The 21,676-nt window shown below is 43.1% G+C and overlaps 1 protein-coding gene across 1 annotated transcript in view; it reads right to left on the bottom strand.

The window, feature by feature from the left end:
* Window positions 1–21,676, bottom strand: part of SYT9 (synaptotagmin 9) — a 1,761,445-nt gene that overhangs the window by 231,268 nt on the left and 1,508,501 nt on the right. Inside the window, exon 6 of the mRNA XM_075325638.1 lies at window positions 4,853–4,982. Coding sequence (XP_075181753.1) covers window positions 4,853–4,982 — 130 coding nt within the window. The remainder of the gene's footprint in view (window positions 1–4,852; window positions 4,983–21,676) is intronic.

Here is a 21,676-nt window from a genome sequence, read left to right as displayed (position 1 = left end):
AATACTTTACATATAACTTAGGATATATATGCCAGATCAGAATCCCAATTTGCAGACACGGTGTTTCGGGGTGCTTGCCCTTCGTCAGTGCAAAGTATGGGGTATCTGATCTGGCTCATGAGAAAGCTATGTGGGGATCACGGGGTAAAACTATTCTCCTTATGGAGACTTTGCAAGCCAGTCTGGCTGCTTTCAAGTAAAGGGACTTATAGCTGCCACGCCCCTCTGCAAAATATTCAATTTGTCTCTCCAGGACTGGAGACAACCTCTAGCGCAGCGCCATTTATTGGAAGTAGCAATCCTAAAAGTTAAATGTGGATTTTTAACAATCCTTTACATATAACTTAGGATATATATGCCAGATCAGAATCCCAATTTGCAGACACAGTGTTTTGGGGTGGTTGCCCCTCATCAGTGCAAAGTATGGGGTGTCTGATCTGGCTCATGAGAAAGCTATGTGGGGATCACGGGGGAACACTATTCTCCTTATGGAGACTTTGCAAGCCAGTCTGGCTGCCTTCAAGTAAGGGAACTTATAGCTGCCATGACCCTCTGCAAAATATTCAAATTGTCTCTCCGGGAATGGAGACAAACTCTAGCACAGCACCACCTATTGGAAGTAGCGATCCTAAAAGTTAAATGTGAATTTTTAACAATCCTTTACATACAGTTAGGTCCAGAAATATTTGGACAGTGACACAAGTTTTGTTATTTTAGCTGTTTACAAAAACATGTTCAGAAATACAATAATATATATAATATGGGCTGAAAGTGCACACTCCCAGCTGCAATATGAGAGTTTTCACATCCAAATCGGAGAAAGGGTTTAGGAATCATAGCTCTGTAATGCATAGCCTCCTCTTTTTCAAGGGACCAAAAGTAATTGGACAAGAGACTCTAAGGGCTGCAATTAACTCTGAAGGCATCTCCCTCGTTAACCTGTAATCAATGAAGTAGTTAAAAGGTCTGGGGTTGATTACAGGTGTGTGGTTTTGCATTTGGAAGCTGTTGCTGTGACCAGACAACATGCGGTCTAAGGAACTCTCAATTGAGGTGAAGCAGAACATCCTGAGGCTGAAAAAAAAGAAAAAATCCATCAGAAAGATAGCACACATGCTTGGAGTAGCAAAATCAACAGTCGGGTACATTCTGAGGAAAAAGGAATTGACTGGTGAGCTTGGGAACTCAAAAAGGCCTGGGCGTCCACGGATGACAACAGTGGTGGATGATCGCCGCATACTTTCTTTGGTGAAGAAGAACCCGTTCACAACATTAACTGAAGTCCAGAACACTCTCAGTGAAGTAGGTGTATCTGTCTCTAAGTCAACAGTAAAGAGAAGACTCCATGAAAGTAAATACAAAGGGTTCACATCTAGATGCAAACCATTCATCAATTCCAAAAATAGACAGGCCAGAGTTAAATTTGCTGAAAAACACCTCATGAAGCCAGCTCAGTTCTGGAAAAGTATTCTATGGACAGATGAGACCAAGATCAACCTGTACCAGAATGATGGGAAGAAAAAAGTTTGGAGAAGAAAGGGAACGGCACATGATCCAAGGCACACCACATCCTCTGTAAAACATGGTGGAGGCAACGTGATGGCATGGGCATGCATGGCTTTCAATGGCACTGGGTCACTTGTGTTTATTGATGACATAACAGCAGACAAGAGTAGCCGGATGAATTCTGAAGTGTACCGGGATATACTTTCAGCCCAGATTCAGCCAAATGCCGCAAAGTTGATCGGACGGCGCTTCATAGTACAGATGGACAATGACCCCAAGCATACAGCCAAAGCTACCCAGGAGTTCATGAGTGCAAAAAAGTTGAACATTCTGCAATGGCCAAGTCAATCACCAGATCTTAACCCAATTGAGCATGCATTTCACTTGCTCAAATCCAGACTTAAGACGGAAAGACCCACAAACAAGCAAGACCTGAAGGCTGCGGCTGTAAAGGCCTGGCAAAGCATTAAGAAGGAGGAAACCCAGCGTTTGGTGATGTCCATGGGTTCCAGACTTAAGGCAGTGATTGCCTCCAAAGGATTCGCAACAAAATATTGAAACTAAAAATATTTTGTTTGGGTTTGGTTTATTTGTCCAATTACTTTTGACCTCCTAAAATGTGGAGTGTTTGTAAAGAAATGTGTACAATTCCTACAATTTCTATCAGATATTTTTGTTCAAACCTTCAAATTAAACGTTACAATCTGCACTTGAATTCTGTTGTAGAGGTTTCATTTCAAATCCAATGTGGTGGCATGCAGAGCCCAACTCGTGAAAATTGTGTCACTGTCCAAATATTTCTGGACCTAACTGTATAACTTAGGATATATATGCCAGATCAGAATCCCAATTTGCAGACACGGTGTTTCAGGGTGCTTGCCGTGATGTTAACATACACATGTTCATGTACTACAATACATTTTTCACTTAACTATAAGCAATATATCTAGAGTCGGAGTCGGAGTCGTGGAGTCTGAGTCAGAATCGGAGGTTTGGCTTACCGACTCAACATCCCTGGTACCTACTACTCTCTTCAAGCCATTGAATCCAAAATCTCCAGTGTGGAATAGTCTGAGAGAACAGACCTGCTGCAGACAGAAGTGAGTAGGACATTGCTGTGACTTGTAGTTCTACAGTTTCAGAAGTGTATTAGAGCAAATTACAAGGCCTTGCTAAAGAGGACTTTTGATTGCACTGTGAGTTTGTATAGGACCAGCCCTGGGGAAATACTGCCTTCATTACTTTAAGTGCACCAACATACAGCAAGTGCACCAACATCCGCGGCCACTGGGGCCCTAATTTTGGACTGTCATTTGTGAGGCTGCAGCTGTTAGTTGGTAAATTGTAATTAGTCAGCAGAGTGTGTGGTGTAGGTTAAAGAGGAAGAATTACCCCTAACCTTTAGGTCTATTGCAAAGAGCCCCTCCTGCATTTTTGTAGAATACTACATAACATTACCTGTTGTTCACTGTTATTTGATTTTCCCCTGCTATTGCCAGCTTTCATCCTCCTGCAAATAAACCTGTTAACATTTCTAACCTCAGTTATTGTGAGTGTGTACGGAGCGTGGGCAGAGGTTTCCTGAATCGACCCCTAGCAGAAGACAAAGATTCTTCTGCATTCCCTTAGAGCTCCTAGCAAGATTCGGGTAGAGGCACTGCGTCATATCAAGGTGAGAACTACTGAACACTCTGCCTCAGCGGCAGATTAAAGGGGTGTTACATATATTTATTGAGTGTGCCTAGTAATTTTCCTTTATATGTTTTTGTTTTGTTTTTTATTCTGTTGAAACACTTGTTGTCATGAAACCTGTCAAGTTCATTTGAATAATTTGCCTTGCAATTGATCACAGATGTGTTGGTAATGGTCTCTTTGTGTATAAATGTTACATTTTGTCACAATGCTTGGGGCTATGACTAAGGGAAACTGCCCGAAATGCGTTAGACTCTTTACTGCAGGCATGGATCCATTTCTGTTGTTTTATCAACATATTTGAAAAAATTTTTAATATGCAAGAATAAAGGAAGACTTTTTATAATTGGACGGTTGTGCTAATTTTCCTTCTACCTCCTAATCAGCATGATGTTGGCAATCACACCCCATCAAAAGAACATCAACGTGACATCAGTAGAGGCTGCTGAATTACTGGCAGGAGTGGTCTGTGACCTTTCTGTGTCGGCAGAGATCAGCACTGGGCACAAAAGGCAGGCAGTAATCAACTGCTTGGAAGTTCTTAGGCCTATAGTTATCAATATTTAAGAGTTCTGGATAACCCATTTAACATTACAATGAAAGAATCCGGCTTTTAAAAGTGAATAAAAATTAACCCTTTATTCTATCCAAAGTAGTGAAGTGTTCAATTCCTTATTATTTCATGTTTGAGTCAAACTGACCTTCCTCATATATACACTGTCACACGCCCTGTGGGGTACGTGGTTCCAGATTTTGGTGGCTTTGTGCTACAGCACAGGGGTAAGTCACAAAGTTAGACCTGGGTGACATGCAAACAGCCTGGGCATCAGTTAGACCACCACCCTCCACAGCACTGTTTAACCACGATTCCCAGGCGATTTGCATGTCACCCAGGTCCCACATTGCGCCTTACCCCTGTGCTGTAGGACTTTTGAGTTTAAGATTCTTTCATTTTTGTGCTAAAACATAGTTGAATTCTATCCAAGCACCAATCATAACCCCAGGAGTGCTGTATTTCTTTTTCTACCCTTTAGTATTAAAATATGGGTATAAAAAAGCACTGCAAGGTTCAAGTCTCACTTGGCAGATTTTTTTTCTCAAATTGTGCAGTAAAATTTAGTTTCTTTAAATGACGATTTTGCAACTGCATTAAGGAGGTCTTTTTCTAAACCTTATTTCATATGCATTTCTGTTTTTGGTGAATACTTTACACCACAAATCTGCATCAAATCTGCAATGTCTGAACTCATTCTAGGATCCGCACAAGGCGTATAGACATCAGCACATCCAGTGAGTCTTTGAAGCAAAAGACACGTCAGGAAAATGCTAGTGGTCTGTTTTCTTTGGAATACAGGTTCCGAAAACAAGTTTACTTTAGAATGATTATGTAATTTCTTTTAGCCACTTCACAGCTTTGAGAGCCTGAAAGGGTTAAATGAGACTTATAAAGTCTTAATACATGCATATCACGTCATTTTGACATTGCAGTGCATACCGTCTGTGCATTCTTTTTACCATTTTTAAGTGCTTTTTCTGGAAGTTTTAGTTTTTTTTACAAGGCGCAAAACAATACTACACAAGGAAACAAAGTATTGTGCTGCAATCATAACAGAAAAGATAGAAAAAGCAGTCAAAAGGCTGTCGCCAAATTTACCTCAACAAGTGGATGCCAGTGGGCGATGGGCTTTCTAGGATATGACAGCATTTCACTCCAATGATCCCGACCCAAGCATTCTGAGCCGCTGCCTACTTGACATACGCCAATAATCTCATTGTGTCCTATGCTGTGGAAATATTAAATACATTTTTTTCTGTGTGAAATATATTGAAACAATTCACATTCTTTTGACAGCTTAACAGTTTCAACATAACAAAAAGTGCTAGTGTCAGAGAATAGTAAAAGGATTTCATAGTTACATAGTTACTTAGGTTGAAAAAAGACCTAGGTCCATCTAGTTAGACCTTCCTCCACCAATTCTACATTTTGTCCCTAAGTCAATTATAATCTACAATGTTATTTGTACTGAGGAAATCATCCAGCCCTTTTTTAAAAGATGTTATAGTTTCTGCCATTACTACCTCTTGTGGTAGGGCATTCCACAGTCTGACTGCACTAACTGTAAAGAACCCTTTCCTATTTAGCTGCCGGAATCGCTTTTCTTCCACTCGCAGTGTATGCCCCTGGTCCTTAGTATTGTCTTTTAAAGGAAAAGTCATGTGCCAGTCCTTTATATTGACCACACATATATTTATACATATAAATGAGATCTCCTTTGAGATGTCTATTTTCTAAGCTAAAAATATCTAACTTTTTCAACCTCTCATCATATGGGAGGCCTTCCATTCCTTGTAGTAGTCTAGTCGCCCGCTTTTGAACTGACTCTATCTTCTGAATGTCCTTTTTAAAATGTGGAGCCCAAAACTGGATCCCATATTCCATATGTGGCATTACAAGTGATTTATAGAGTGGTAACAATACGTTGGGATCACGGGATCTAATTTTTCTTTTTATACACCCTAAAATCTTGTTTGCTTTAGCAGCTGCTGCTTGACATTGAGTACTGCTGCTCAGCCTATTTGTAATGAGAATACCCATTCCTTTTCCTGTTCTGTAGTCCCGAGTTTACTTCCATTTAATGTATATGCAGTTATAGGATTACTCCGTCCTAGGTGCATTACTTTACATTTATCAACATTAAATCTCATTTGCTAAGTATCTGCCCATTCTGACATCTTATCCAGATCATTTTGTAATATTGTACTATCAAGGTCGGTTTTTAATATCCTACATAGTTTGGTGTCATCAGCAAAGACTGACACTTTACTATCAATCCCATCCACAAGGTCATTAATAAAGAGAATAAAAAGAATCGGTCCTAGCACAGATCCCTGTGGCACCCCACTGCTGACTATAGCCCATTTAGATAATGTACCATTTATTACTAATCTTTGTTTCCTATCTTTTAGCCAATTCCTTACCCAGTTGCATATAGTTTCCCCTAGTCCTTGCTTCTGGAGCTTTAGTATAAGGCTATTATCACTCTTAACCATGGGTCTGGAAATGCAGATAAAGAGCAATACCCGTTTTTACTTATTCAATATAACTTTATATAAACAAGGACATGGGTAAAAATACATTTTTTTATATTCCATTGAATAAGACATCAACAAAATGTGGGACTTGTGTATGGCTAATACACATTAAAATACTTTTGTGTGTGTATGTGTATAGCCACACTTAAACACAGGAAGTAACAAATGGTGAGCTTGCCATTCTCTTCTACACAGTACAGAGGCATGTTTCCAATGGAGACCAACAAGAAAAATTACAATTGAGTAGCACAGCATCACAGCTAACTCAATTTTTTAAGAAACTAACATACAGTCATATGAAAAAGTTTGGCCACCCCTATTAATGTTAACCTTTTTTCTTCCTAACAATTTGGGTTTTTGTAACAGCTATTTCAGTTTCATATATCTAATAACTGATGGACTCAGTAATATTTCTAGATTGAAATGAGATTTATTGTACTAACAGAAAATGTGCAATCCGCATTTAAACAAAATTTGACCAGTGCAAAAGTATGAGCACCCTTATCAATTTCTTGATTTGAACACTCCTAACTACTTTTTACTGACTTACTAAAGCACTATATTGGTTTTGTAACCTCATTGAGCTTTAAACTTCATAGGCAGGTGTATCCAATCACGAGAAAAGGTATTTAAGGTGGCCACTTGCAAGTTGTTCTCCTATTTGAATCTCCTATGAAGAGTGGCATCACGGGCTCCTCAAAACAACTCTCAAATGATCTGAATACCAAGATTATTCAACATAGTTGTTCAGGGGAAGGATACAAAAAGTTGTCTCAGAGATTTAAACTGTCAGTTTCCACTATGAGGAACATAGTAAGGAAATGGAAGAACACAGGTACAGTTCTTGTTAAGCCCAGAAGTGGCAGGCCAAGAAAAATATCAGAAAGGCAAAGAAGAATAATGGTGAGAACAGTCAAGGACAATCCACAGACCACCTCCAAAGACCTGCAGCATCGTCTTGCTGCAGATAGTGTCAATGTGCATCGGTCAACAATGCAGCGCACTTTGCACAAGAGAAGCTGTATGGGAGAGTGATGCGAAAGAAGCTGTTTCTGAAAGCACGCCACAAACAGAGTCGCCTGAGGTATGCAAAAGCACATTTGGACAAGCCAGTTACATTTTGGAAGAAGGTCCTGTGGACTGATGAAACAAAGATTGAGTTGTTTGGTCATACAAAAAGGCGTTATGCATGGAGGCAAAAAAACATAGCATTCCAAAAAAATCACTTGCTACCCACAGTAAAATTTGGTGGAGGTTCCATCATGCTTTGGGGCTGTGTGGCCAATGCCGTCACCGGGAATCTTGTTAAAGTTGAGAGTCGCATGGATTCAACTCAGTATCAGCAGATTCTTGACAATAATGTGCAAGAATCAGTGACGAAGTTGAAGTTACCCAGGGGATGGATATTTCAGCAAGACAATGATCCAAAACACCGCTCCAAATCTACTCAGGCATTCATGCAGAGGAACAATTACAATGTTCTGGAATGGCCATCCCAGTCCCCAGACCTGAATATCATTGAACATTTGTAGGATGATTTGAAGCATGCTGTCCATACTCGGCGACCATCAAACTTAACTGAACTGGAATTGTTTTGTAAACAGGAATGGTCAAATATACCTTCATCCAGGATCCAGGAACTCATTAAAAGCTACAGGAAGCGACTAGAGGCTGTTATTTTTGCAAAAGGAGGATCTACAAAATATTGTCACTTTTATGTTGAGGTGCCCATACTTTTGCACCGGTCAAATTTTGTTTAAATGCAGATTGCACATTTTCTGTTAGTACAATAAAACTCATTTCAATCTAGAAATATTACTGAGTCCATCAGATATTAGATATTTGAAACTGAAATAGCTGTTGCAAAACCCCAAATTGTTGTAAAGAAAAAAGGTTAACATCAATAGGGGTGCCCAAACTTTTTCATACGACTGTAATGATGCTCTTGCTAGCTATCACGAGCTATCCGAGCCCCATCCCCTCCTGTGATGGGTATATGCCCCCAGTCCCTCCTGCTGTGATGTGTGTATATGTCCCCAGCCCCTCCTGTGATGTATATATATACCCCCAGCCCCTCCTGTGATGTGTGTGTGTGTGTGTGTGTGTATATATATATATATATATATAATATATATATACAGTATATATATGCTCCCAGTCCCTCCTGTGATGTACGTGCCTTCAGCGTCTCCTACATGATGTATATGATTTAGCAATCTGTCGACATATACACCGGGAGGAGGACATATACACCAGGAAGGGTCAGAAATCAGGCTGGGAACATATATACCCGCATGTGCCCAGGGGGGTGTAATATATATATATATATATATATATATATATATATATATATATATAATATATAAAAAATCACACACATGTTTTTCCAAGAGTGGCAGTGAGAATGTGGAAGGTTTGAGGGGTGGAGGCGGAGCTGGGGTGGAGCCTGGGCGGAGTACCGAGGGCGCCCCAAAATTTTTCAAGTATGGGGCCCTGACATTCCTAGTGGCGGCCCTGGACTGAGTAATCAAATATAATAGTTTGAACGGTATGGCTTAAAAGTAATATTTCTCTCTTCACTTTGAAGTGCATAGGTTTTGGAGGATTTGGATTGTACAGCAAGAAAAAAAAGACAGGTCTTTTACAGAGTAAAGACTTCACCAAACGAACACCTGATGGAATTACTTGATTTTTCTTTTTTTTTTTTAAACTCGTTTTATTGAAGGTTAAGTAAGACATTACATTATAGGATGAGTCAGCAATTTGTACTGTAAAAAAAAAATACACGTATACTGGTTGATAAGCAGGGTAATAAAGCAGCAACAATTAAATCAACATCTATTACTTTCAATCTGGCCTTAGCACAGTAATCATTGCAGAGGTGTCAGTACGCGAAACACATCCATTCTGAGGCAAAAAACTCATACCAATAAGGGAAGTGCAACCCAGATTACAGAGATCTCGTTATCTCCCCAATACAGTATATCATAAATCACATATTTCTCCTTTCCACCCATTGGAGCATCATTAGTTATTATCACGCTAGTACCGACTGTAGGCTATCAACTAGGGAGCTGGGTGATCCTCCGGTCAAGGGCGAACCCATCCATCTACCTCATATTTTGTCGAATTTATTTAAAGAACCTCTTATCTTATAAACATAGTGTTCTGACGAAATTATAGCATTTACCAATGCAATCCATGAGGCTCTCGTTGGAGGGTGAGTGCTCATCCAGTTTAGTATGATGCCCTTCCGGGCCAAAAATAATACCTTTTTTATTAGCAAATTTTCATTTTGGGACCAGGAGCGTACATCCACCACCCCAAATAGACACAGAATTGGGCACAGAGCGACTCCTTTCTGAAGTATGGCGGACAAAGTCGTTACAACCTCACTCCAATAGGAGAGAATGACCCGCAATCCCATATCATGTGCCAGAAATCAGCACCGTCTCTCCCGCATCTCGGACAACCTACCCCCACCAAATTATTCGCCTTTTTCATCTTGTTCAGTCTCTGAGGAGTAATATAACTTTGGTGTATTATGTATAACTGAATCAGTCTATTATTGACTGCAGGGGAGACTAGCGTGTGGGATTCGACAATGTCGTCCCACACTACATCATCAATTTCAGGGATCCTGGCACTCCACCTCTCCCGGACAGAAAGAGGACTGTTCATGGCCTTGGCCCGGATAAGGGAGGAGTACAATTTGGAAATAAGGCCTCCAGGGCCCTGTGATCTGATAATTCCAATGACTGGAAAGGAAGAGAATCTAATCCCACGACCAGAGAACTGAGCCCGAAAGGCGTGCCTAATCTGGAGATACTGAAACCCATGAGATTCCGGCAAATCGAATTCTGCACGCAGTTGTGCAAAGGGGCGGAGTTCACCATCCCGGACCAGTGATCCCAGGGAGACTATTCCTCGATTCCTCCATTCGCCAAACCCCGGCAGTCCACAAAAGTGTGGAAGGTCCAGGTTATCCCATAAGGGTGTCTCAGTTGGCATATCATGAAAACCGAAAATGGCTTTAGCCTCTTTCCAGACCCTGGCCCCCAGTTTGTGTATGGGAAGGACCCGACCCTCAGGAGCCCTCTTGTGGTCCGTCAACAATGGCCATAGGAGATCCACACCTGTGAACTCTGCCAGGAGACCCTCCGGAGAACCCCTAACCCCAGGAAGTGTCCATTGTCCCAAATATTTCAATTGTCCGGCCAGATAGTATATGTACAGATCATGAAGGGCCATACCCCCCATGTCCTTGGGTCTCTGCAATTTGGCCCATTGGACCCTTGATCTGGAAGAACCCCAGACAAAGGTGATCATCAACGATTCCAGGGACCGAAAGAAAGAGCGGGGAATCTGTACGAATACATGTTGGGTAATGTAAAGACACTTTGGTTGCACTATCATTTTAAGGAGATTAATCCTTCCCGCCACTGAGAGCGGGAGTTGGCTCCATCTATTAAATTTCTCCCCGAGGTGTGATAATAAGGGGGCAATGTTTCTTGCTATCATCTCCGAAGGGCTTCCCGTCAGTATAATCCCCAGGTATTTAAAATGATCCACCACTGGAACTCTACATATGTGGGTGTTCATCAGTTCCTCCCTGTCCTGAGACAAGAAGAGGAGGTACGATTTTGACCAATTTATTGACAGGCCCGAGAACTCCCCGAATCGGTCCATTAACTCCACGGCTCTAGGAATGGAGGAATCCGGATCAGACGCAAACAATAGCAGGTCGTCTGCATACAGAGACAAACGTTCAGCTCCCTTACGATGTCTCACTCCCCGGTAGATTGGGTCCGCCCGAATGCACACTGCCAACGGTTCCATGGCAAGGGCGAACAGGAGAGGGGATAGGGGACATCCCTGTCTGGTACCCCTCCCCAAAGGGAAAGTTTCCGAGACTCCGCCTCCCACCTGAATGTTAGCAGTTGGAGCTTTATATATAATCTCAATCCATCTAATAAAATCGTTGCCGAAACCAAATGCCCGCAGTACCTCCAGCAGGTATGGCCATTCTATAGAGTCAAAGGCTTTGGCCGCATCCAGGGAGACCAGAGCCCACTCCTCCTCTGACTTGGTGCCCATCTGTAGAATCACCTGTGCCCTCCTCAAATTATCCGAGGTACTTCTACCCAGAATGAATCCAGACTGATCCTCATGTATTATGGAGGAGATCACTTTATTGAGTCTAGTTGCTAGAATTTTGGTAAGAATTTTGTAATCAGAGTTCAACAGAGAGATCGGTCTGTACGAGCCACAATCCAATGGATCCTTATCTGGTTTCAATAGTAGCACGATGGTTGCCTCATAGAAGGAATCAGGCAACCGTCCCCTGCGGAACGAAGCCTCAGCCGTCTCCAGGAGAGCTGGAGCCAGCTCCCCCCTATATTTGTCAAATATTTCAATCGGGAGTCCATCTGGGCCAGACGCCTTACCCTTATTGAGGGCTCCCATCGCCTCCACCATCTCTTTCATGCCAATGGGCTCATCCAAGGCCGCTCTCTGGGCCAAAGTCAATCTGGGAAACTCCAGATCCCGCAAGTATTCAGTGATCTCCTCCCTTGACACAGTCAGTCTGGACTCATATAGGTTCCTATAGAAGTCCAGAAACACCTTCAGAATACCAGTGACGGAGGTGATTGTTTCGCCACCGGGGTCTCTGATCTTAAGGACCGCAGGTGAGCTAGTGGATTGGCGCACCAGGAACGCTAGTAAACTACTAGATTGGTTCCCTTGCTCAAAATATCTCTGGTTCATGAAGAAGACATGTCTCTTAGCCTTATCATGCAGGTACAAAAGATATTTCCTCCCAGCCTGTAGCCATTGAGATCTGTTTTCTTCAGAAGGGTCCGAGGTAAATCTATGTTCAAGCACTCTATTTTGAGTGGCCAATTCCTCCTCCTCTCTGGCCGCCTGTTTCTTGACATAAGAAATAGAGGAGTGGCAGTATCCCCTCAGATACGCCTTAAGCGCGTCCCAATAGGCCGAGTGATTCTCTTCCACGGAGTTCGTCTCGGTGTATGCCCTGAGCTGATCAGGAATCCTATCATTGGTACCAAAGAGTGACAGCCACCAAGGGTTAATCTTCCGTGACACTTTATGAGATTTACATCCTTCCCATTTAACGCTGACAAATACCGGAGAATGGTCTGATACTGATCTGGGTAAATGACACACCGATTGTATATGGGCACAGACTCTTTCATTTCCACAAATGTAATCAATTCTAGACAATGAGTTTTTCCCTGGGGTATAACATGTATATTCTCTCAGTACTGGGTTAAAAAACCGCCACATGTCGCACCATCCCACCTCCTGGAGGAATGCACTCAGTCTAGTTTGTATCGTAGGGGAGATCGGGACCCGTCGGGTGTTGGATCTATCCAGTCCTGTGTTATTAATCAAATTGAAGTCCCCCATGCAGAGCACCAAGGCTTGTGGGAATTGTGAGGCAAATTTAGCCGCTTCATACAAAATTGAGATTCCCATCGCAGGGGGGATGTATATGGCTAAGATCACTATCATGACCCCATCGATGTGAGCCTGGATAAACACATACCTCCCATCATTATCCTTTATAATCTTACCCGGGTCCCACCGCAATGCTTTATGGACTAGTACCGATACTCCCCTAGAATATGAGGAATGAACAGAGTGAGCTGACCACTGAACCCAAGGCTTCTGAAGCACTCTAGTGGTTTCCAACAATAAATGGGTCTCTTGTAAACATACAATCTGAGCTTTGGATTTTTTGATATGTGCGAATACTGCCGCCCTTTTCCTGGATGTGCCCAGTCCCCTAACATTCCATGTCATCAAGCTTAAAGCCATTGAAATGTATCTCTTACTGAATTAATAGGGAAATGTCAAAAACTTAACCCACAGTAGAACTTGGGCAAACGTACCCTTAAATACAAACTATCGGTTGCACACACACAGCCGAAAAGAACTGGTCCAGTAGTGTGACCAGGAGAGAGTGTCCCTAGTAACGACCAGGGTGAACCAACGTGGCTAGATGGTGTACTTGGTACGGGGGTGTCCTCAATACAAGGACTTAAGCTTCTCCTGCAGTCCAACGAATTGAATTGAATTACCCTGCAACATAGCCTATTAATTGTACGTGGGTAAGAGAACCTAGAGTAAATGGGCATAGAAATAGGGGCGAAAAAAAGAAAGGAATAGAGAGAGAAGAGAAGAAAGATAAAAAAAAAAAAAAAAAAGGGGGTGGGGTGGAGGGTGGGTGAGAAAGGGGGGAGGAAGGGAGAAAGGGCAAGGGAAGAAGAGTGAGAGAAGAGAAAATAAGGTGAGCGGAAGAAGAGAGAAGGTGAGGGGAAGAGAATATAGAAATATAGGAAGGAGAAAGGAAACAGAGGGCATACTGGGTGAAAGCTAGGGGAGAGAGAGGAAAGATGAAGAGGGAAGCTGGAGAGAATAGCAAGAGAAGACTTAGAGGTAGATAGGGAATAAGATAGCGAGAAGGGGTAGGGGGATGGGATAAAAGGGCTGAGGGATTAAACAAATAAGTGAGACTAAGAGGGGGGGAGAGGAGATAGAAGTGTAAAGGAAATGGGAGGAGAATTTGCAGGTAACCTCAAATTATAAGTTATTATCATGTATGGTGACCTTAAAAAAAAAAAAATATATAGTTCTAAAGACAAAATTCAGCATCCTGAACGTAAGTGCGTTGCCAAATTCTGCGAACCCAGAGTGGAGTCCCATTCTGAATCGCAAGATGCAGGATAATACAAGATCGCATGAAGGTGATCATGGTACCGCAACAGCGGTCTGGCACGTGTCCCGCCTGAAGTCAGCTCAGTCCGGTCCCACCAGCGACGAGAATTCCAGAGCTCAAACTGGGCTTAGTAGTGATCGCAGTGAACCCAGGTCCCGTCACACCCAGAGGCGCGACCTCCAGCTACCCAGCCTCGAGGGGGGCCAACCTGGAAACCAGCACAATGGAAGGCCAATAATAAACGCATCCAGTAGCTCACATGCTTCCGGGGGTCGCAAGCGCACAAGCGCATCCTGATAGGATCGTCAACTTCTCAACAAACTGGAACCAAAAGAGCAGGACGCGGGCGCAACTGCGATCCCGAGCACCGCTCCACAGGAGGGATGAAGGAAACAAAAATACTTCGCGCCTTCAATATCAAGGGACGCCGACTATCTGCATAGGATAATCCTAAAACGATCGCAACAGCGATTTCAGACGCGACATCCCAGGAAGAAGAATCATATTACCGACCTTACTCCAAAGGAGATGAAATAAGCGAATCAGAACCGCGACGCCATCACAACAGCGACCCTCCCGGCATCGCCCATGGCTGTAACGCATCAGCGCTTCCTCTTCAGCGTGTTGATCCAGTCTTCCGCCTCCGCAGGAGAAGTAAAGAACAAGGATCGCTCTTGATGAACCACTCTGAGACGGGCTGGGAAGATCATGGAGTAAGCAATTTGGTGATCTCTAAGGCGTTTTTTCACCTGAATGAAGGATGCCCTCGTTTTCTGGAGAGACGCAGAGAAGTCAGGGAAGATCAGTATGGGAGCATTATTGTGTAGAATCGGGCCTTTGCGTCGCGCCGCACCAAGGATCTCATCTCTATCCCTGCTGCTCAACAGTCGGGCCAGGAGAGGTCTAGGCTGCGCTCCCGGAGGAGGAGGTCTGGCCGGTACCCGGTGGGCTCTTTCTATAGCGAATGCCGCTGACAGCGTCGCATCAGGGAAAGTTTCAGAGAGCCATGTTTCCATGAACTTACATGGGTCGCTCCCTTCTGCCCTCTCCGGCATCCCCAGAATTCTTAAGTTATTGCGGCGCAGGCGGTTTTCCAGATCGTCAGCCCTTTGCGCCCAGTTGTTTGCCGCGCTTTTCAAAGAGGACAATCTGCCCGGCGTCGCTCTTGCGTCGTCTTCCAGCTTGGAGATCTGCTGCTCCGTCTCCTTTACCCGCTCTCTCAGATTTTGCAGGTCCAGCCGGAGGAGACCCACATCGATCTTAACCTCCTCGATTTTGCCCGTCAGCGACACTTTTGAATCCTGGATCGCCGCAAGTAGTTTCGAAGTAACTTGCTGCAAGGTTAGCTCCTGCGATTCCTTGGATCCGGCCTCCATGCTCTCCTCCTCCTCCGGCTCACTGGATTCCCGCTCTGCCTGCTTGCCGGCGCCATCTTGCTGGGAGTCCCGGGCAAACTTCTTCAGCTTTTCAGCCGCCGCTGCGCTGCGACCTCTGCTCATGGTACCGATCAGAATGCTCACCGCACCACAGGTAATCCGGAGGTGTATTTAGGCACCAATTTCGGCAGGATTAATAATATTTATCAGCGTTGGACTGCGGAGCTGCTCTCAGATGCGACCGCTCATGCTGCCTGCTGGCCACGCCCCCCGGAATTACTTGATTAGAGGAAGAAAAGCCGGATGTGAAAGTGGAGCCATTTCCATTTGAGAGGAGCTCATTTATAGACTATGTTATATATAACACTGATGATGTGAATTTTCTGTGTCATGATTAAGACTTTTAATTAGTTGAAATGCATTGATCTGTAACTTGCCACATACCCTAGAGCGTTTTTAGAGTTTTTTTCTGATGGATGCACATGCAATGGATATTTTAAATTGATGAAATAAAATGCAAGATTTTACCTATTCCTGATAGACTTTCTTCCCTCGCTGGATCATTTTTGATGTTGCATGATGGGGCTGGATAGGAAAGGATATGTTATGTGGGGGGCTGCCCTGATAGTTTCCTCCCCAAACTCCCAATTCATTATATGGCTCTCATAGTGTCCTCCCAACCCATATTTCATTATATAGCCTTCAGAGTATCCTTCTTACCATACAATTCATTATATGGCCCTGATAGCTTCTTTCCCACCCCACAAATCATTATAGAGCCCTCATAGCATCCTCCCACCTCAGCAATTTATTATATGTGACAGCATCTTCCCCATGTCACAATTCATTATCTGGCCCTCTTAGTGTCCTTCCCATGCCATATTAATGTATGGCCCTAATAGCATTCTCCCCACCCCAGAAATCATTATATGGACATTATAGCATCCTGCACGCCCCACAATTAATTTTATACCCCCTGAGAGCATCCTCTCCACCTCACAATTCATTAAATTGCTCTGATAACATCCTCCCCACTCCACAACTCATTATATGGCCCTAACAGCATAATTCCCAGCCCCAAATTCATTATATGGCCTTAAATGTACTCCCCACCCCACAATTCAGAAATTTCTGCTGCAAATCCTGATGTGGTGGCAGGAAGAACATTGTGTAACATACACGTTGTTTACTTGCGTTTTAGTTGCATATTTTTCCCCGGTTATTATTATTGGTGAAAACCACTCCAAAACCGTGCAAGAATTGACATGCAAGAAAAATCTGCAAGAAAAAAAGCAGTGTGTACATGAGAGTTCAGGAGTCTCATTGCCTTGCTTGTGCTATATTTTCTATGACAAAAACGCAACATGCAAGTATGATCCCTTGCTTTTTTCAGAAGTAATGTAATTTACATTGATCAACATTTGAAGGTTGTTTTTGTAATTGGTACACCATGCCACTAGAACAGTGTTTTACAAACATCTGAAGTTAATCAACAGGAAACCTTTATATTGGCCAAAATGTGATGATCATAATTAGAGAACAAAAATGTCTGTAGCACAAAGAACAATTATTAATACATTTTCTCAAGGTAACAACAATCACCAATCACAGTAGAATATGTACAGGACTTTGCTTTGAATAACTTCAGCACATCTGCAGCCCCACTGCTTTGGTGTGATTTTAGTCCACTCTTCTTCCACAGTCCTTTGACTGTTGAGGTTTTCTCTTCCATAACTTTGTCACCAAGGATTTTCCACAGGTTTTTAATGGGTTTAGATCAGGACTTTGGGCTAGCTATTTCATTGTATCAATGTTTTCTGTTTCAATTAACTGCTTTACCCATTTTGCTGTGTGACAGAAGGCATTGTCCTGCATAAAAATTGCTGGCTGATTGAGTGATGAACACAAGTAAGGAATCACGTGTTGTTGATGAAGGTTCTGATAGACACTTGCATTCCCTCTGCTATATAGCTGTATGAGAGGTCCAAATCCTGTTGCAGAGAACATTTCCCAAAACATGAAGAAAAGAAATGTCCAGCGCAGTCCTCAGATATGAGTTAAAAGAATCCAACGTTTATTGGGGTAATTCCATAAAAATATACAAGGCGGTCAGCAACAAAAATAAGTAGATATTAGAACCCCCTCGAACTACGCGTTTCGACACATAGTCTTAGTCATGTTCAAATGAGGAAAGAGTGTCGGTTTCCTAAATCTCAATGCTCACACCCACACTAATCATAGACACATGTGAGATCTTACAAAACATCCAGGTAAAAAGTTCTGTTATAGATATATAGAGTAAAGAAAAAAGGAAAAGGAAGAATGGGAGAACGGGTGTGCAGGATGATAAAAATAGATATCAATGTGAATTAAAAACTTTTTGCATGATCTTTATACAAATCAAAGACATAATAGTAAAAATGCGGGTATTCAAATTATATCGAATTATCATTTTCTTTGTATATGTGATTCGTTATAATTATATATATTTATATCAACATCATGATGTTTTATGATTTTATAGAACCTCATATGTTAAATTATCCATAGTATACCCGCAGTTCTAACCTATAATCACATGTTTTTATTTTGGAGGTAAATATAAAAAATTTTATCTATTTATGAACAAAGATATCCAGGAGGATAAATATTACCAGGGTATTGACAATTAATTTTTATTTATATTTTTATTTGATATCATAATTATTTTGTTTATAATTTTTGTTATGTTGTTATTCTTTGTTTAATTATTCATAAATTATTTATTTATTCTTTTTGATAGTTTTTTATACTTACCGTATTTTTCGCTTTATAAGACACACCGGATTATAAGACGCACCCCAAATTTAGACATAAAAAAAGGTAAAAAAAAGAAAAATGGGGTCCATCTTATACTCCGGTGTTCTCTTACTGGAGGGGGGCAGCAGTGGTGGTGAAGCGGGTCACAGGAGGCACAGGTTGTGCTGAAAGGCGCGGGGAGTCCGTGGTGGCAGGCGTGATGGCGTCCGTGGTGGCAGGAGCTGCGGGGTCCGTGGTGGCAGGTGCGGTGGCGTCCGTGGTGGCAGGAGCCGCGGGGTCCCTGGTGGCAGCAGCGGCGGCGGCGGGTGAGTCGTGCAGCAGGCTGGTGCAGTGAGAGTGTCCGCGGTCCCGGTTCAAATGGTGGCTCAGTAGTAGCAGCGGCAGTGAAGGCTCAGTGATGGCAGAGGCGGTGACGGCTCAGTGGTGGCAGCGGCGGTGACGGCTCAGTGGTGGAAGCGGCATTAACTGCTCAGTGGTGGCAGCGGCGGTGACGGCTCAGTAGTGGCAGCGACGGCTCAGTGGTGGCAGTGGTGGCGACGGCTCAGTGGTGGAAGCGGCGGCGACGGCTCAGTGGTGGCAGGGGTAGCGACAGCTCAGTGGAGGAGCAAACCGATGCGGTGTTTTCCCAGTGTGTCCGCGGTTCCGATTCAAGTGATGGCGCCCGAAGCGGCGCATGCGCAGATGGAGCTCTCATCCCAGGGCTCCATCTGCACACGCGCTGACTCCCGGAGCAGCATGTGCGCAGATGGAGCTCTTATCGGCGCCATCATTTGAAAGTGGGACCGTGGACAAACTGGGTAACTTGCTGCACAGCCGCCCGTCCCACACACACAGAGTGGCAGCTAGCAGGCTGCCCGCCCACCCTGTGTGCAAGCGGCAGGGTACCTGTGCTTGCGTGAGGGCAGCAGCCGGGTGTCTGTGTGAGGGCGGCAGCCGCCTGCCGCCCGCACGGGCACCCGACTGCTGCCCGCACACAACACCCGACTGCCGCCGGCACACAGCACCCGACTGCCGCCGGCACACAGCACCCGACTGCCGCCGGCATACAGCACCCGACTGCCGCCGGCACACAGCACCCGACTGCCGCCGGCACACAGCACCCGGCTGCCGCCGGCACCCAGCACCCGACTGCCGCTCGCATACAGCACCCGGCTGCCGCCCGCACACAGCCACGGGTACCCGGCTGCCACCGCATGCAAGCACAGGTACCCGGCCGCTTGCACGCAGCCACAGGCACCCGGCCGCCCGATCGCCGCACAGACAGGACCCCCAGGTACCGCTATATTCGGATTATAAGATGCACCCCCCCATTTTCCTCCCAAATTTTTGGGAGGAAAAGTGGGTCTTAGAAAGTGAAAAATATGGTAATTATATAATTATTTCTAACCTATATTAAGTTGTAGTATGAATAAACAACTGTAAAGCCATCTCCTCAATAAAACTTTTATTTTATGTGTTCAAATATTGTACTTATGGGGATATGTAATGAAAAACAAGTTAATTTTTTATCATTTCATAGTTTTTTAAGGTTGAAGAGAGACTCTAAGTCCATCTAGTTCAACCCGTAGCCTAACATGTTGATCCAGAGGAAGGCAAAAAAACCCCAATGTGTCAAACAGCTTCAATGGGGAAAAAAAATTCCTTCCTGACTCCACATACGGCAATCAGACTAGTTCCCTGGGTCAACACCCTGTCATAAAATCTTATATACATAACTGGTAATATTATATTTTTCAAGAAAGGCATCCAGGCTCTGCTTAAATGTTAGTAGTGAATCACTCATTACAACATCATGCGGCAGAGAGTTTCACAGTCTCACTGCTCGTACAGTAAAGAATCCTCGTCTGTGACCATGATTAACCATTTTTTCCTCCAGACGTAGCGGATGCTCCCGTGTTCCAGTCGCAGGCCTAGGTGTAAAGAGATCTTTGGAAAGGTCTCTGTACTGTCCCCTCATATGTTTATACATTGTGATTAGATCCCCCCCTAAGCCTTTGTTTTTCCAAACTAAATAACTCCAAGTTTAATAGCCTGTCTTGGTATTGCAGCCCACCCATTCCTCTAATAATCTTGGTCGCTCTTCTATCTACCTGTAAGATTATGCTATTTATAACCTTCTATACTTTTGCTATCAAGAAAAGCATCCATTCCTCTCTTCCTCCATCATTATTAAATTTATATTTAGTACTTATATATACCTCCATAATCGCATCCATTTTTCAAGAAAAGGCCAGTTTTGATTTTATCATGGGGCAATCTTATATTAATTCTGGTATGTAATAAGGAGTAAAAAGTAGATAATCAGAGGAATATCTCTAGAGTTGTTATAGAGAGAATGTCTCTGTTTCCACAAGACTTGATAATAACAAAATGAGCAGGTGGATTATTAGCATTCTTTTAATAATCATCCATCAGTTATATATTGTGTTTTATATATTTTATATATTCAGAGAGCAAATAGAAGAGACCTTCGCAGAAATAATATGATATTTAATTTATATTGAATTAGTAATGTAGAATTAGGTCCTGGCGGTTGTTACTACCGTGCGGAAACCTAGACTCCACGGTGAGGATCCAGAATGTCTCATAGTTGAGGAGCTTCCTCCTATGATCCCCACCCCGGATAGGTTTGTATACCTTCTCTATACCTAAGAAACTGAAACTGCGGAGATCGCCTCTATGTACTCCTCGAAAATGTCTAGAAGCTGATGATATTGATGATATTGATGTTGCTTGTAGATTAGTTACATGTGAAAGATGTCGTCTGATTCTGGTTTTAAGTGGACCTGTGGTACATCCCGTGTATTGTATATTGCAAGTATTACAAATAATAAGGTAAACTACATGATTTGTGTTACAGTTAATAAATTCATTAATATTATATTCTTTTGAATTGGTTGTACAGGATCTTACAGAGTTGAGCAGAACACATTCCCCCCATAGAGACAATTTGACTTCGGGAGAAAGAACTGCATTGTCTGAATTAACGGACAATTCAGATCTTATAATCAGACAAGCAGATAAGGAAAGGGGGGGGGCAATTGTTCTGCTCGACTCTGGACTTTATAACAAATTTAATTTGTGGGATCTTCAAGACAAAAATACATATATGGTATTGCAGGCTAACCCTACTAACCATTTCAATAATCTATTGTTGAAACTGTTGGAGGAGGGAAATTGCACGGGAGCCATCGATATAAAACAAAAGAGTATTTATTTGTTCTTTTTCCGGTTGTACCGATTTACCACTCGTTACCAAAAATTCGCAAAAACATCTTCCCTCCCCCCCTCAGGCCCATTGTCTCAGGCAAAGGGTCTTTGGGGGAAAAGCTAGGAGGATGGATAGATCAATTTTTACAACCTTTAGTTTACAACATTCCAGGTTTTATTAAGGATACAAACGAGGTTGTAAAAGCACTTGATAATTTTGAATGGAATCAAGATTTTCGATGGCTCTCGTGCAATG

Source organism: Anomaloglossus baeobatrachus, chromosome 10 (assembly GCF_048569485.1).
Source record: "Anomaloglossus baeobatrachus isolate aAnoBae1 chromosome 10, aAnoBae1.hap1, whole genome shotgun sequence".
Classification (NCBI taxonomy): domain Eukaryota; kingdom Metazoa; phylum Chordata; class Amphibia; order Anura; family Aromobatidae; genus Anomaloglossus; species Anomaloglossus baeobatrachus.
The sequence above is the reverse complement of the archived record's forward strand: the minus strand, read 5'-3'. Positions and strand labels throughout refer to the sequence as shown.